Raw genomic sequence first — 17,380 nt, 5'->3', positions numbered from 1 at the left:
ACACTTTTAAGTTGAAAGATTAATTATGTGTTGGTAACTTGATGTAAAGTGACCTTAAACTTTTCATGGCTGTCACAGATAGGGAAACTGTAACAGTGACAGAAAATGGCCTCATTTGCTTTGGGGTACCGCTAGTTTTCATTAAAAACAGTCTTCTAAGATCATCAGTGTTGTTTGCTCCGGTGTCCAGATCTGCCTGGGAGGTACTTCCAACTGGGAAGGACAGAGGATCTTTGAAAATGTTGGTATAGAAAAATACCAGGTTTTTGTTCAGTACTCTTTTTATCTCTGGACTGGAGGTTCAAGGTCGGAGGGGCCATACACAACCTCGTCTGCCTTTCCTTTGCCGTTTGCACAGAAAAGCAGACATTCTCTGAAATCAAACATTTCGGGTGGAACCTCGAGCTGCCGGAAAGTCCATCCATACATGGTCAGAGAAAGGAAGAACAACTTGAAGCCTGCAGAATCCATGCTCGTGTCTTTTGGTATTAGGGAAATGCTATAAATCTTGCTGTAGAAGTACAGAATATTTCCAATAGTAAACATTTACCCTCTCCACAAGGGTTTAACTAGATGGCATGGTAACTAGAACAGGCAACTTGCAAAGGAAATAAAAGAGCTGCCCCCCTCTCTCCTGGCTACCTACCACCAAAACCATCAGTGGCTCTGACTTCCCGATCCTCTTAGGGACTTCCACAGAAGTTTTAATTGAGTTTCAAGTATATGGTGACTCCAAGACTACCAGAGGGAATCCTTGTCAGGAGTAACATCTATGACAAAAGCATTAAGAGGAGCCTTTTATGTAGGGACTCTGCAGAAACTTAATAAACTACAAAGCCAACTGACGGGTGTTACAGCTTTTTCATTGTTCTAGAGGCATTGGTTGTGGAACAACTTGGATCACGTCTTCATGGAAGAAACAGGGAAATAATATGTTCTTGGAGCACAAATAAAGAACATTATATTAAAAAAATTCCCAAGCATTAATTTTTTTCTGAATCACTGCTATTATTAGGTTTTGGGGTTGGTTTTTGGGTTTGGTTTTGGTTTTTACTGTACACTGATTTTTTAAAAAGTGGGGGGGGGAAATCCAAGTAAATATTTAAGATAAGTAAATCATTTAACTTCCAATTGCTTTTCTCTTCTTGAGGTATATTAAGTTTTATGGTTAATGTATTTCTGTGCTAAGGGAACCTTTGGCCTTGGAGAAGTGTGCCTCTGGGCTCCTCACTCTCCAGAATCTCCAGCCAAGGAACGGTGAGCTGAGGCTTCCGACACAAAAACACGAGCGCGTGCCATCTGCCCATCCCACAGTCTGCCTGTCAAACCTGCTGCCGCCGGTTCTCCAGATTGCCCCATCATCTTTATAATAGCAAACCTCCAGAGACCAGTTTCTCAGACTACAAGCTAATCTTGAAAAATGCTCTGTTTTGTTCCACCAGGCACATACTCCCGCGCAGCCCCGCACACGGCAGCTGAGGAGGCCCTCCCGCCTTGCCTCCTGCCCGGCAGCTCTTGTACAGCCCCGCTGTGCCCTGGTACCCCAGCAAAGAGCATTATGGTCTGCACAGGACAGTCTTATCATCCCTCTCTGCCCCATCAATAAAACCCCTGTGCAGTGGCTCTCCCTGGTCCTTCTCAGTCCTCTCCAGGCTTCCAGCTCTGCTTTATCAGTCAGCAGATAAAGGCACCTTCTGACTTAGAATGGTTTGGGTTGGAAGGGACCTCAAAGATCATCTAGTTCCAACCCCCCTGCCATGGGCAGGGACACCCTCCACTAGACCACATTGCCCAAAGCCTCATCCAGCCTGGTCTTAAACACTTCCAGGGATCCAGGGGCATCCACAACCTCTCTGGGCAACCTGTTCCAGTGCCTCACCACTCTAACAGTAAAGAATTTCTTTCTAACATCTAATCTAAATTGACCCTCCTTCAGCTTAAACCCATTACCCCTTGTCCTGTCACTACACTCCCTGATAAACAGTCCCTCACCATCTTTCCTGTAGGCCCCCTTCAGGTACTGGTAAGCCGCAATTAGATCTCCCCGGAGCCTTCTCTTCTCCAGGCTGAACAATCCCAACTCTCTCAGCCTGTCCTCATAGGAGAGGTGCTCCAGCCCTCTGATCAGCTTCATGGCCTCCTCTGGACTCACTCCAACAGCTCAATATCTCTCCTGTACTGGGGCCCCCAGAGCTGGATGCAGTACTCCAGGTGGGGTCTCACAAGAGTGGAGTAGAGGGGCAGGATCACCTCCCTCGACCTGCTGGTCACGCCTCTTTTGATGCAGCCCAGGACACGGTTGGCTTTCTGGGCTGCAAGCGCACACTGCCGGCTCATGTTGAGCATCTCATCAATCAGTACCCCCAAGTCCTTCTCCTCGGGGCTGCTTTCAATCCATTCCTCGCCCAGCCTATAGCCGTGCTTGGGATTGCGCCGACCCACGTGCAGGACCTTGCACTTGGCCTTGCTGAACTTCATGCGGTTCGCACGGGCCCACCTCTCCAGCCTGTCAAGGTCCCTCTGGATGGCATCCCTTCCCTCCAGCGTGTTGACCACAGCACACAGCTTGGTGTCGTCGGCAAACTTGCTGAGGGTGCACTCGATCCCACTGTCCATGTCGCCGACAAAGATGTTGAACAGTGCCGGTCCCAGTACCGACCCCTGAGGAATGCCACTCATCACCGTTCTCCACTTGGACATTGAGCCATTGACCACAACTCTTTGAGTGCGACCATCCAGCCAATTCCTTATCCACCACGTGGTCCATCCATTGAATCCATGTCTCTCCACGTACATGACATCAGTTGCCCTTCCCTTATCCATCAACGCTGTAACCCCATCACAGAAGGCCACCAAGTTTGTCAGGCATGATTTGCCCCTAGTAAAGCCGTGTTGGCTGTCACCAATCACCTCCTTGTTTTCCATGTGCCTGAGCATAGTCTCCAGGAGGGTCTGCTCCATAATCTTGCCAGGCACGGAGGTGAGACTGACTGGCCTGTAGTTCCCTGAGTCTTCCTTTTTACCCTTCTTAAAAATGGGGGTTATGTTCCCCCTCTTCCAATCGGCGGGAACTTCACCAGACTGCCAGGACTTCTCAAATACGATGGCGAGTGGCCTGGCCACTTCATCTGCCAGTTCCCTCAAGACCCGCGGATGCAACTCATCAGGTCCCATGGACTTGTGCACCTTCAGGTTCCTTAGATATTTTCGAACCTGATCTTCTCCTACAGTGGGCAATTCTGCATTCTCCCAGTCCCTGCCTTCTGTGCCCTGGGCAGTGTGGCTCAAGGATTTGCCAGTGAAGACTGAGGCAAAGAAGTTGTTGAGTATCTCAGCCTTCTCCATATCCTGGGAAACCAGGTCACCTGTTTTATTCTGGAGGAGACCCACATATTCCCTCGTCCTCCTCTTATCACTGACATACCTATAGAAGTTTTTCTTGTTGTCCTTGACCTCCCTGGCTAGACTAATTTCTGTCAGGGCTTTGGCTTTCCTAACCTGCTCCCTGGCTGCTCAGACAGTTTGTCTGTATTCTTCCCAGGTTACCTGTCCTTGTTTCCACCCTCTGTAGGCTTCCTTTTTTTGTTTGACTTTGCCCAGGAGCTCCTTGTTCATCCACAGGGGCCTATTGGTGGTTTTGCTTGACTTGCTCTTTGTTGGGATGCATCGCTCCTGAGCTTGGAGGAGGTGATGCTTGAATATTAGCCAGCTGTCTTCGGCCCCTCTTCCTTCCAGGGCTTTGTCCCATGGTATTCTACCAACCAGATCCCTGAAGAGGCCAAAGTCTGCTGTGCTGAAGTCCAGGGTAGTGAGCTTGCTGAGTGCTCTCCTTGCTGCCCTGAGGATCTTGAATTCCACCATTTCGTCATCACTGCAGCCAAGGCTACCCTTGAGCTTCACGTCCCCTACCAGGCCCTCCTTATTGGAGAGAATAAGGTCCAGCATGGCACCTCTCCTCGTGGGCTCCTCTGTCGCTTGGAGGAGAAAGTTATCATCAACACATTCCAGGAACTTCCTGGATTGCTTACGCTCAGCTGCATTGTCCCTCCAGCAGATGTCAGGATGGTTGAAGTCCCCCATAAGGACCAGGGCTTGTGAGCGTGAGGCTGTTCCTATCTGCCTATAGAGGGTTTCATCTGCTCAGTCCCCCTGGTCAGGTGGCCTGTAGCAGACCCCCACTATGATGTTCCCTGCCCCAGCCCTACCTTTAATCCTGACCCATAGGCTCTCGGTTGGCTCCTCATCCATCCCCAGGTGGAGGTCCATGCACTCCAGCTGGTCATTGACATAGAGGGCGACGCCCCCTCCTCGCCTGCAGTGCCTGTCCTTCCTAAAGAGCCTGTACCCTTCCATCCCAACACTCCAGTCACAGGAGCTATCCCACCACGTCTCTGTAATGCCAATAAGGTCATAGCCTTGCAGGCACACACATGGCTCCAACTCCTCTTGTTTGTTCCCCATGCTCCGTTCATTCGCATAGAGGCATTTCAGTTGTGCCCCCAATGAGGCTGACTTATTGGCTGGGGTGGCTGGGATTCTTTTGATGTATCTTCCCAGTGTTACCCCATTGGTTCCTGTTGCATCCGCGGCCCCTGGCTCATCTCCTCTAGGCTTCGAGCGTGCTGTAGTGCATCCAGCACGTCTCTGAGCAGTAGGCCAAGGGCCCTCGCCAGCTCCCCGTCCCTCCAACCTGGGTACATCATCCCACAACATGTCGCTGGCAAGCTCTTGGCTGGTTTGTGCCACCTGGCTCCCAGCCTTGTGTGAGGAGCCTCCTGCTTTCGGTACTGTCCTCCTACTACCTCCCTGCCCAGCGCCTTGGTCCCACCAGCTGTATGGCTCTGTGGTAGGACAGGTGGGCTATGGCAAAAGCAGCTAACAATGTGTTATTTTCTCTCCTTGTCCTTCCTTCCCTGTACAACTCGTCATCCACTGAGATTCAGGCCTGCGTTTGCAAAGTGTTGCATGAAGTTTGGAGATGGAGAAGATGGGAACTGCCTCCAGAAAGTGAGATCTATCTGCATATCAGCGCTCGTACGAACCTGCCTCCAAATGCAGTCAGCTTGTCTGGTCACCCAGGCAAATGTTAATAGTCAGGAAATAGGGACAAAACAGAAGTAACATTAAGCTACCCTGAGCTTCTGAACTTGAGCTGTTGCGGGGGAGCAATCAGGGGCCTTAGGACAACCTTCCTCAAGACCTTCTGCGGTTTCCAGTGTGCAAAATCGAAGCGGTACCCCTGGGGTTTGGTGTCTAACCTGCTGGTCTTAGAAGGCCCTAGACACAGAAAGGTCTAAATGTGGCATGTCTGGCTTACTAAGAAAACCCATCAGACTAAGTAACAGAAAGAGGCCCATCCTAGATTTGAAATGAATTTATTTATGTATATGATTATAAATTCAGTCACAGCATGCAACGCTTGCCAAAAGCAAAAAAAGAGTCATAAAATCAGCTACTTCACTCTCCACCCCACTAAAGGTTTCCATCAAGGATGAGACAAATGCCAAGTAAAAATGAAGTGGGTGGAGGGAAGAGAACATAATAAATAATGAAAGATGCAATGAATCAGAGTCCTTAGGTAATCAAAATACTTAAGCCATAAAGATATCGGAAAGAAATAAGCTCTGTCCATATCTCAGGACAACGTATCTCACAATTATATTGCTATCAAGAAAGAACGTTCTGCACAAATATCTGTGCAGAATTGCTACACTCTCAGTGTATGCCATGGTCCAATATCGTCTCCTAGAGTCAAAAACTAATTAGGTGTTAAAATTTTCAGAGGGTTTTTGTGGGTTAGAAGGCTTAGTTAAATAATTGCTGGACTCCAGTGTGTTTTCTTGCATTGCTTTCATCTAGGCTTTCACCTCTTTTTGCCTCCTCAAGGCTAATGCATGGAATATTAAAAATACAACAACTCTCAAATTCAGAGTAGTCTATCTTTGCTAATACTATAGCAGGCAAAAGTATGGGGGAAATAGACTGCACTATCAGCTTAGTATCTAACTTAGAAAATCTACCTTCCTATATATTAATTTTCATCCAAAAGCTTTGTGAGCCTGCAGCAGTATTAAAAAAATATATTTTTTCCAACCTACTTGAAATGAAATCCTTTGCTTTTGCCATATAGCAGCCATTATAAAGTCCTTATCTCCTGGATCACATTAATTTTGCCTACAAGAGAGTCACCTTCTTTTGCTCCCTTTTGGCAAGTGTTTACGTCAGCCCCAAATCCGAGTCCAATAAGCCTAGCAGTGTAGAGCTACTTGCACTTTTTCCTTCAAATTAGATGCTAGGCAAGTTCCATCCAGACAATTATTGTCTTCGTTTTGGTCCTGGGTTTTAGTTATGCTGAGTACTTCAATCTTAGTGCAATATTGCATTATCTGTGATCGATGCTTCAAAGGCAGCGTTACAACCGTCTCATGAGGGCTGCAGAGCTCTTCCTTAAAGCACGAACGGCCTTTACCCAGCCTGCTGCAGACACGCTCCCTTCTCAACTGCTCCCAGCCCTTCTGAAAGCCTCTTGTGATTGCGACTCCATCCGTGAGACCTCGGTAGTCATCTGCGGTGAAGGTTTCTGGGAGGACCCTTCTCTAAACAGGTCATGGAGACTCAGGGAGCTGATGGCTGGCATTGGAGGACAGGTGAAGACAGTACTTCATCCTCCCTGGGGAAAGAATATATCATCGTGGCTTCTCCAAGACTGTCAGAAATGGGGTTAAAAAATGAGAATTGCTTGCAGACAAGGCCTTATATTCAGAAACATGCTGGTGAAGGCAGCTGCCTGGGAGTGCAGGAATTGCTCAGCACCCTGCTGCCAGTTGCCCTTTCCCTCCGCTGGCGAGAGAGCGAGCAGTGCTCCGGTTCTCCCACAGCAACATGCAGCTGAGGCGCGGGAATACACATTTGTAACGTGGGTTTTGCTGAGGAAATGCTATACTGATATTTCAGAAGTGGCTATAGAGGTGCTGACGTTTCCTAAGTGCAGTCAACGGAGGATGCGCTGTGAGATGGGGAGAGGGAGTTACTTAAAATACCATGCTTGAGTAAATCTCCCGCTCTCTGTAGCGATTTGCAGCAGTGCAGTAACTTGCTGTCTGCAGCAGCAGCACTGAACTGCGTTGGCTGGTCACGGCTCCTTCACCTGGGGTGAAAGCAATAACTACCTGGCAGCCAGAGAGAAACCCAGGTAATAAAAGTGCCAAAGGACAGGCTCATTTCTTTTGCCTCATTTGAGTGGTTGAGAGCAGCTGTCCTTCATGTCTCGCTGGCTTCGAGCAGTAGGGAATATTTGCAAAGTCACCTCGAGCTACTGCTGAGCTCCCAAAATTTGGCCACGCACTTTCTGTTACGCTGACAATTGATGTGTGCAGCAGAGCAAGGGCTGCGGATCCATTACAGCTTGGCGAGTCTGTTTAAACCACGAAGGGAGATGTTACTCTAAATCTGAGATGGATTTTGTCGAGTTTATTGGTTTTAATCCCTGCAATTAGCTCTATGTTGATTATCACAAGTGACAGAATAGAGTTGTAGCCATGAATCCTAATTTATATAGAAGCACCCAGAACTTTAGCATTTATTTCTTAAAAATGTTTATGTTGGCAACCCTGGTTTGCAGTAGAGTATTTTTATCATTTGGAGAAGGAACACCCAGGTTGTGAACCTACGTGTTGGATCTGAACCACAGCTAGGCACAGAGCAGCCTACAGCAACAGAGTGAGCTTATCTGCCTGGCAGTGTCCATGAAATCCCTCTGCGGAGTCAATGTGTGCAATAAGGGCTACATCTGGAAAACACAGCATGTGCTTCATCAGAAAACAACATCTGTACCCATGGAGATGCGGCCAGTAAAGCATCGCTGTACGCTGCTAACGCTGCTGACCATGGTATTTTGCATGGCTCTTTGAGCACTCCATAGAAGTGTTAAAATGTGCCTTAGAGGCTGACGAGGCTGGTTTCATACAAAGGTAATTAATTCTTTGCTACAAAGATCACTTGTGTCAAATGTGATAATCCAAATCTGTGGCATGGTCCTAAACAGCCTTCTACTGCAGCCATCCACAAACAATGCTCTCAACAGTTAATTCCTGGTAGTGGTATGAAATCAGCCAGCCTTGCCTGTCTGTATCTATGGCCATTTACTTCGTTATCCAACCACATAATGAGAACGTAGTCACCACAATTAATAGTACACAAGTAGCATTAGTACCGTGAGATGATACAGTCCACAGTTTGGAAGCCAGCAGCAGTTGGAGATTTTCTTATGTTCATGTTAATTCTTAGCACTTCTTTTCTAAATTTGCGTATGCTACAGAATTGCTTTTAATACCAGGTATGCAGGGGAGGTCAAGACACTTGGCAGGTCCCCATTATCAGAGGACATTTTTGACAATATTTAACTTTTTCTTTCCATCTCAGTTCTGACTTCTTTTTTCATCTCTCCCTTACTGCTTGCCATATCGGAACCATGCACTTTGCTCACATCTTTCACTTGAATTGCGCTGATCTCTTCCATTCTTTTTGTTCTGTAGGAATACACAAGATGGAAAAGCTTCACTTACTGTAATAATCAAGTAATATTTTATTGCTATGCTAATAACATATTTGACAAGTTGCTTCCAAGTACAGCTTTGCATTGCCTCGGAAAAAATACTTTTTCTCCCTCCCCTGTTTTGAGTAACTGTCTGGTTCTGTATAGAACACAGATATTAATACGTCTGTAGAAGACTGAGCTCACAAGACAAATAAATGCCCATGTACACTGATTTAAAAATATACCTCTAGATTTGAGGCTGACATTATATTAAATGAAAGCAACTGTATTGTTAAGCTGCACTGTGTAATTTAACTCCATTTCATCGTGTACCTGCACCGCCTGCCTCTTGTGCTCTCCATCCATTATCAGCTACATAAATTGTGGAAAAAAGAAAAGATTTTTTAATGTTTTTTCAAATGTGTCTGGTAAAACAAATATGTTTGCATTTAGGGCAAGACTACATTGTCCTCTGTATTGGGTTTGCGTGGCAGGGTTTTGGTAGAGGGGGGGCTACAGGGGTGGCTTCTGTGAGAAGCTGCTAGAAGCTCCCCCTGTGTCTAACAGAGCCAATGCCAGCCGGCTCCAAGATGGACCCACCGCTGGCCAAGGCCAAGCCAATAAGCGCCTCTGTGATAACATATTTAAGAAGGGAAAAAAACAGTTAGAGAGAGAGAGCTTTTGCAGCCGGAGAGAGGAGTGAGAAGATGTAAGAAACTCTGCAGACACCAAGGTCAGTGCAGATGGAGGGGGAGGAGGAGCTCCAGACACCAGAGCAGAGATCCCCCTGCAGCCCGTGGTGAAGGCCATGGTGAAGCAGGCTGTCCCCCTGCAGCCCATGGAGGAAGGGTGAGGGGGTGTAGAGATTCCACCTGCAGCCCGTGGAGGACCCCACACTGGAGCAGGTGGAGGCACCTGAAGGAGGCTGCGGCCCGTGGGAAGCCCACATTGGAGCAAGCTCCTGGCAGGCCCTGTGGCCCCATGGAGAGAGGAGCCCACGCCAGAGCAGGTTTGCTGGCAGGACTTGTGACCCTGTGGGGGACCCACGCTGGAGCAGTTTGCTCCTGAAGGTCTGCACCCCGTGGGAGAGACCCATGCTGGAGCAGTTTGTGAAGGACTGTAGCCTGTGGGAAGGACTCACATTGGAGCAGTTCGTGAAGAAACGTCTCTGGTGAGAGTGACTCCATGCTGGAGCAGGGGACGTTGAGAGGAATTCTTCCCCTGAGGAGGAAGACGTGGCAGAAACAACATGTGATGAACTGACCGTAACCCCCATTCCCCGTCCCCCTGTGCTGCTGAGGGGGGAGGAGCAATTAAAACATATTTTAAAAAATCTTTCAAATAACTTCTAATTAAGTTTTCTTCAAAAAAGCTTGTAGAAAAGATGCACCACTGTACCCAGCAGAAATCTATTTGAGCGTTGGACTAGTGCTACCAGAAGAGAAATACTGTTTACAGATTGAATATCTCCTGCAGCGTTTGGATTTGTCTGGGAATCCTTTCAGGCCCTGGGCTTGCTCCAGCTCCTGCTCGGTTGGTGGGAACCCCTCCACGGTCTTTCCTCGGAGCAGGCTCAGATTTTTATAGAGTACTGAAGCAAACCCAGTCTCTCCCTCAGGCTGAAGATAAATGATTTCTCTGGAGAGTTCCCAGAGATTTCTGCCCACTGCGGATTTTGAGAACTGTGCCTTGAGGCTGCACTCCTGGTCTCACCTCTGGCAAGGAGCGGAGATGTGTGCAACAAAATGCTGTTCGCATTTTTAGGTGAGAGATTTTCTCTGCAAGACTCACAGCCCCAGGCCAGAGTCCTGAGGAATAACTAGCATTTTTGAACACTTACAGTTTGCAGAGGTATCAGCATCTGAAGCTCCACTGTAAAGAAACAGTATTGAATGTTAGTGCCTCGTAAAACACAAATCATATCTTGCTAATAATGAAATAAGAGATGTGAATAGATCTGACCCCCTCTTTTGAGACAGACAGCCTTCTAGACTCTGCTTGGCTCTCCGTGAGACCGAAGCAGGGGAGCACAGGACACACGGTCCTCAAATGAACAACTGTTGGAGAAATTTGCAAGGAACGTTTTGTAAGTAAAAAAAAGGATTTACCTGTTCCACTTAATTTGGTTGGCGAGGTCACCTAAGAATGATGGAGAAGAATGTTTTACAAAGCTGGCAATGCATTCAAGTTTGGGACTTGGTACTGTGCCCCTGGATTTCATGGTCAGGGATAAACTAGGTGGGGATGGGGGTGGGCAAACAAAGAGGATGTTTCTCGAAAGCATGATTGAGCACCCAAAGACTGGGGAGGTAGGTGGGAGCAGGAAACCACATCAGATGGAGAAGCTAGTCTTATGCTGGTTAGGAGCAGACCTCTTCCTTGTTATCCCCAGGAACAGTCTTTCTGCCCCCTTCGTCCTCCCCGCCCCAACACCCCCAAGATCCCATCTGAATCCTCATCAGCCCTTCATGGCCACGCACACCCAGCGTTCGGTGGCCACCAGCCCGGCTCACTGAACCCCACGGCTTGCTGTTGTCCGCTCGGGGTCAGCCGTGCGCAGCTGGCGGGTCAGGGCAGGCCACTCACGGTGCACGTCTTGCAGCAGCGAGTCTAGGCGACCCATGAAGTCCTGCATCAGGTGTTGGTAGCAGTTGATCCTGGTGTGATCCAGCTGTACTACCGCCACATCCGTCCCGCTGACGCCAAAATTCTGACTCGCAATCCTAGGGCACAGGCGGTCATTTCACCAAGGAAAACCATTTAGCATTAGAAAGTTGACAGACTCCTTCCTTAGGAAGCACTCTACGAAGAGGAGGGTGCTTTGGCAACATGAAGTATCAGGTAAAGAGCGCTCTGATAAGGTTAAGTGAGTTGCAATTGTGATATATTGTTATTTATTTGGCAATGCCTTTTGCTTACCAAACCTGGATGGGAACTTTCAAATGCTGAAAATGAGAAAGGGAGAGGCGTTTCGCTAATACCCTTGTGCGAATAGTGCTTTGACCTGCTGCAGGCAGGCTCTTACTGTTCTAGCACAACCGCCATCGTGATAGAAAGAAAATGCCAAACATATTAAATGGTGTCCAGGCTTCTGGAAAATGACTTTGATCCCACAGGCAGGATTTTGACTTGCGGCACAGCTGTGAGTAATGGACTGTGCTGCTGCCAGCACAGCCCCTGGGTACGCGGTGATTCAAAGTTATCCTTACAATCCAAGTTCAAACTCAGCTTTAATTTGTACAAGTTACAGAGATGACATCTTAACATCCAGCTGGCCCTTCGTGCAGCTGGGGAGCTTGGTGCTGCAGCAAAATCTCTCATGGATCTGTTACTGTTGGTGTAGCGTTGCACCATTGAATTACAGCTGACACCCAGCTGTCAATTAGGAAGTGATAAGTTAGAAATTAAATTTATCACTTGCAAGAGGAGGGAAAATAAATCTGCCTAGCTATTAAGCTTGTCCACTAGTTGAAGCAAAAATCATTGGGAAATGAGCCAGTTACCTCTGCAGCCAAAGGCTGTTCACTGGGACTTACGTGCAGGAGTGTCACCAATTCGCATCCAAGAGAGTGTTGCTTTATACTGAACCCTATGGGCTTCATCTCTGACAAAAATGTTTTTCTGGTAATAAAAGCCAGTAGTTTTCGTCAGAATCCAGCAACCATGTAGCTGCCAAGGAAACTGAAACTTAAAGGGACCACTGGAATGGCAGGCAGGTATCTCTCCATCCTTGTTAATTGTGTGGACATGTTGCCCCTGGCTCGGCTGGAATAGGGAGCAGCTTTGCAGTGTAGGGTGCTGGGACAGAGGGGCACAGGCAGTGGGGTTTGATCCCAGTTATCAACACCATATTTTTTCAAAGAAGAAAACAAGTGTTTTCAGGTGGAACATACCTGTCCTTGGCCAGTTTAAATTGCTACAAATAGGATTGCCAAAAGAAAAAAAAAAAAAAAAAGAGGAAAAAATCATTAGTATGATTTCCAGAAAGGGCAGCTGGCTGAGAAATAAGCATATTCATGAAGAAAAGCAGAATACCACTGCTTACTTTGAAGAAGAGGAAAATATCTGGTTGCTCCCTCATCTTCTGGAAAGACTGAAGATGTTGCACAGCCTCATCTCTCCTCTGTTCCATTTCCTTCTTCACTTTGGTAATGTCTGCCAATTGTTTTTTCTCATCAGATTGAATGTCACTCAGGATCTTCTTCTCTTTCTGAATTATCTCTGTCTTCATCTTATCAAACACATTTTGCAGCTGAGAAGTCACTGTTTTCATATTGGTCTAAACAAACACATAAGAAAATGGTGCCCTGGCTCAGGAACTCAACACTTCGGCTTAATGTCTCTGTTTATTAATTAGGATTGTATCTATCCTTTTCACTGACTTTAGAAGGAAGCAGACAATAAGCATTTTCTTAGAATATCTGATTAAACAGAGGGTTATGAAAATTAATCCTGATATAATAACAAAATCAGATAAAATTCAGCTAGCAATGTGAGAACTGTATCGGTACACACTGGAAATCCCACTTGTAGACTCAAATTGTTTTTCTTTTATTTAACAGATGGAAAACTTTGAAAATACATAATGATACATACAACCTGTGGTCTGCCAGTCCTGCAACCTGGTCTGTGCAACCACAATAAATGGTGGAGCCTGCCACATGGTTTCTCCTGTGGAGCTACACTGGGAGGCTGTGAGAAAGGTTGGCTTCTGGCACCTTCTTACACCAGTGTTTTCCCTACTTTAGACTGTATCTCTTTCTATTCTTCTGCTTCTAACAGTTAGTTGCCATCACTTATTTCTGGGAAATTGTGGAGGAAAGATGCTCTGAATTAGCAACAATCTGGGTACCAACCTTGAGCTGATCCTCGCTTCTCTGAAGCTCTTCTAGGGTGGTAGCTAAAGTGCTTTTATGTTCCTGCAGCTGTGTCACCATGTCCGAGAGTTCACCCTAGCAGAAGGAAAGACAGCATTGAACTTCATAGCAGGGAAGCAGCACGGGAAGCTTTAAACCTGAGTGGCAGTTTGTGGACCTGGTGAAATGGCACAGATGCGTTCTACCTGCCTGCTTTCATCAGTGAGTCTTGGAGTAAACTGCGTTCCCTTGCCTCCTCATAAAGATAGGGCATAATGGAAAGCTGATATGATCTTGAAATCTTTGAAGTCAATGTTAAATTTTTATATATGTGTAATTTTGCATGCAGTAGGTTAATAAACAACTTTCCCTTTGAATAACTACATTTCACTTTAAATGAATAAATCTCGCTTTATCTGTTAAAGCTCTGTTCCTGCCAGAATCTTCACATGTGTCTACTGCAATCCAAATCCTTAGTTTTCACATCTGTCAGCAGCTGTGGGATCTGAGGATAAGGTAATAAGCAACCATCTTTTCTGAAGATCAGTGAAACAGTGGTACTTACTCACCCAGCTGTTTATTTTAACAGATGCCATGATCATTGAGTGCTGTTATACTGCACGATAACACATTTAAGAGGGGACATTAAACCTCGTTCTTTGGGGATTAGACAGTCTCTGAATGGTTCTGGTTGCTCCTGGCTGCTTCCAGCAGTGTTTTCACACCTCGAGCACCCACGAATAGCCACAGCAGACACAACTGCCAGATTCGCATTTCTTTAATAAAAATGATGCCAGAAAGCTTAGGTTTTCCATGAGGTAGTTGTCACAGGTGTAAAGTTTTAATTTTTGAAAAATGAAAAGACAAATAATCAAATTTGACCAACGTTCCTTGCACTAAAACCATTTTATAATTCCTCCTGAAGAGCTGCTTTCCTGATTTCCCTCGCTATCCTGGGGAGTTAAAAAAACCCAAAACAACCAAGAAGAATATGCAGCTGAGATCTCAGCTTACCCATGGAGATAGCTTCCCCATAGACAGGGCAGTGTTGCTCTTTTACCAGCTCCAGGGATGAAGGAAATGGATACTATCCTACACAGCCCACTTCTGTTTGGCAGCCCTGAATTTTTTATATATAACTTGGGGGAGAAAGTTAGTTTGCAATATGTGTAACTGCAAAGGATGCTTCCCGCTAATTCCCAAGGAGGCTGTGACCTGTCCTGAGGTCCAGAGCGAGCCAGACGTTTCCTGCCCGCGCACTGGGTTGCTGCAGGTTGCTTTGCTTGGGTTCTAAATTGAGCCCAGAAATTTCAAATGCAGTGAGTGAGCACAGCAAATGCATTTTATCCCCTCAGTCTCAGCTGATGCTGGAGCATTTCAAGGACAGCAGCTGGACTCAAAGGCAAGGATATCACCCCCCCCCAGTCTCTGTGCCTGCTGGGATGCTGGCTCGGCAAAACTGAGGGCAGAGGGAGGAGGGAGCCAGAGGGAAGGGCCTCGAGTGGGAAAACCTATTTCCCCACCCAAAGTTCAGCAGTGGTGGGGTCCCTGAGGCTCAGTGGAGGAAGAAACTTCTTAATCCCTGCAAGAAGACTTCTTAATCCCAGGTGGGAACACCCTGGTGAGTGGCAGTTCGCGCTTGCCTGGGGCTGCACACGACAGGCACATACATCGGTGGCACGGGACAGCGGATCCCTGCGCCTGCCTCTCGCTTGCTCTCCTGCACACTCGCCCACGTCAACACGCGCTGCAGGATTTACCCACCCTTGTCCTGACCAGCCCCAGAAAAACTTTGCTCTGCTCTTCTTCCTCTACTTAGCCTGCCAACTGCTGCAGCAACACAGAGGAGGAAATGAAAAGCAAATTCCAGCACAATACACCAGTCCCCGCTGGGGCGGACGTGAAATCCCCTGAGCTGCTGCCTGCCTGCCCTTGCCCCCTGCAAGCCTTACCGCCCCTCCTGCGGCTTGCCCCCTTCCTCCAGGTCAGGAGTTTGGAGCAAACCCTGCAGGGGTGGTGGGGAGAGGAGAGCCCCTTACCAGCTGTTTGTCATGTGCCTCCTTCAGGGTGATGATGCTGTGGCCCTTGTGGCGTCCCGCAATAGAGCAGAGCACGCAGATGTACTGCCCGTCGTCCTGGCAGTAGCACTCCAGCAGCCTGCTGTGCTCCAGGCACCTCCTCTCCTCCGCCGTGCTGCCTGCGCCCACCTCCACCAGGACGTGGTCCTGCTGGGAAGCCTTGGCGTTGTGTTTGTTCAGATGGGCCTGGCACAAAGATGCATCGCAGATCAGGCAGGTTTTCACCGCTGGCTGGGACCAATCCAGGCAGAAGTCACAGGGAACCATCTCCTTCTTCCCCTCTGCAGAGCCCTGGTCCTGTTGTCCTTTGGAAGTGGTGGCCAGAAATGCCTCCACGATGCTGCACAGCTGGAAATTCTTCTGCAGCTCCAGGATGGGCCCCAGATGGAACTTGCACATGGGGCAGGTGTAAGGGGCCTTGGATTGCTGCTGGGTACCAAGTGCCTTCTGGATGCACTGCTTGCAGAAGCTGTGACCGCAGCTCAGTGACACCGGGTTCCGGTACAGACCCAGGCAGATGGGACAGCTGAGTTCGTCCTCCAGGCTGCCAGCCCCTCCAAATTCTTCCTTAGCTTTTGCCATGGCTACAGAAACGGCGCGTTAGCCAGTCTGCGAGAAACGAAACTAGAACTATGTCCTTGGCTTTGCGCCCCGGTTGGAGACCCAGCCCAGAGGCTGCAAGTCCTTCCTGTCTGCCCTGTGACAGGCCGGCAGAGATACACTCCCCGTCCCAGGCTCCACCCGCAAATAGCTCCTGTAAGGTGCGGCAGCCACTTGTAGATGTTTTCCCTGTCCCAGGCAGCATCGGTCGGTGTGCGAGTCCCCAGCAGGCTGGTGGGAGCAGGGGGTGCTGGGGAGGGCATGGGATGGACAATCCTCCTACAGCCCTCTGCCCTCCTGGAAAAATCCTCCTCAAGGGCAGTGAATTAAAGATAAACCCTGGATGAGAAGAGTATGAGCCTTTCTGGAGTGAGTCAGGAAGTCCCTCTGCTTTGTCTGGTTCTTCTCCACAACAGTTACAGATGCTCCCCTACAGGTAAAATACGGAGGACCCAGGGGAATGTTTTACCAGGACTTGTTGAGGCTGATCTCCTACCTCCAGCCAGCTGGCAGGGAAATGGGGGCTGGTGAAGGCTCCCAGAAAGGCACTCCAGGATGGGAGCATCCCTGTACCCTGTCATGAGCCTTGCTTACCTCGCTTTGCGCCTGTACCACCAGAGACCAGGCAGAGCAGCAGCCTCGTGCATTTTGGAGACCCAACTCTATCCACATGGTTTTCCGTATCATTTTGGTGTATAAAATGCAAAAGACAAAACACAGCCACTTTCTAAGACCGAAGAAGGATTTCTTTTAGCATATGCAAAACTGTGGTGTCCCTCAAGGTCCTTCCCTGTCCCTGCTTGGATGGAGAGCTCCTGCCTGGACCTCTTCATGCAAATACTGTGGCTCTGTCTGAAGGCAGCCGAACCACAGGCAGCAGACAGGAATATCATCTCTTCCTCTCCAAGGCGTTTAGACAATCACAAGAACGAACTAATCCAGGCCCCATATGGCACAGACTACAGGCATGGGAGTTTTCCTCTTTATTACTCCATTTGCTGTGAGATTTTTGCATAGGGGAGGAGAAAATTTAAATTGAGGCAATAGGTAGGTAAGTGGTCTATCAGAGATCCCACAGGGGATGACAGCAGCAGGGAAAAAAGGGAAACCAGGTGTCTTATTGCCTAGGCTCTGCTCACCTCCCAGGCCAGCTTTGCTTCTGCAATGGATGGCTCAGGTGTGCAGGACAGGTGGAGGAGGGCAGAGGTGCAAGCCGATGCCTTAGAGCAAAGATCAGCGCTGCTGCTGCTTAGTTCTGTAGCAGTTAATGTTGTGCCATCACCTTTTTTATAAACTAAATTGCCATGTAG

At 48.0% G+C, this 17,380-nt stretch overlaps 1 protein-coding gene across 4 annotated transcripts; it reads right to left on the bottom strand.

Moving 5' to 3' along the window:
• Positions 1-5,359: 5,359 nt before the first annotated feature.
• On the bottom strand, positions 5,360-16,254 carry LOC129212601 (E3 ubiquitin/ISG15 ligase TRIM25-like). Of its 4 annotated transcripts, none has more exons than XR_008579225.1 (11): positions 15,432-16,254; positions 13,393-13,488; positions 12,582-12,815; positions 12,430-12,452; positions 11,123-11,259; positions 10,645-10,675; positions 10,377-10,408; positions 9,678-9,757; positions 8,870-8,908; positions 8,213-8,528; positions 5,360-7,414 (listed from the first exon to the last, which is right to left on the bottom strand). XR_008579225.1 is itself a non-coding variant. In XM_054841416.1 (10 exons), the coding sequence occupies exons 1-10, from the start codon at positions 16,050-16,052 to the stop codon at positions 8,448-8,450; spliced, it is 1,374 nt and encodes a 457-aa protein (XP_054697391.1). In that variant the 5' UTR covers positions 16,053-16,254; the 3' UTR covers positions 5,360-8,447. The 4 variants fall into 4 exon arrangements, 2 of the variants coding, with proteins under 2 accessions (XP_054697391.1, XP_054697392.1); XR_008579226.1 differs by having other exon boundaries at positions 5,360-6,670; XM_054841416.1 differs by having other exon boundaries at positions 5,360-8,528.
• Positions 16,255-17,380: the final 1,126 nt, after the last annotated feature.

Source organism: Grus americana, chromosome 14 (assembly GCF_028858705.1).
Source record: "Grus americana isolate bGruAme1 chromosome 14, bGruAme1.mat, whole genome shotgun sequence".
NCBI classification, from domain to species: Eukaryota; Metazoa; Chordata; class Aves; order Gruiformes; family Gruidae; genus Grus; species Grus americana.
The sequence above is the reverse complement of the archived record's forward strand: the minus strand, read 5'-3'. Positions and strand labels throughout refer to the sequence as shown.

What these genes read in the sequence shown, in the direction of transcription:
- LOC129212601 (XM_054841416.1), bottom strand. Translation starts at nt 16,052, where the DNA reads ATGGCAAAAGCTAAGGAAGAATTTGGAGGGGCTGGCAGCCTGGAGGAC. An exon ending in GAAGCGAGGATCAGCTCAAG is followed by an intron (nt 12,816 to 13,392) that starts GTTGGTACCCAG and finishes GTGTTTGTTTAG; the next exon opens with ACCAATATGAAAACAGTGAC. An exon ending in GCTGCTGCAAGACGTGCACC is followed by an intron (nt 10,676 to 11,122) that starts GTGAGTGGCCTG and finishes CATCATTCTTAG; the next exon opens with GTGACCTCGCCAACCAAATT.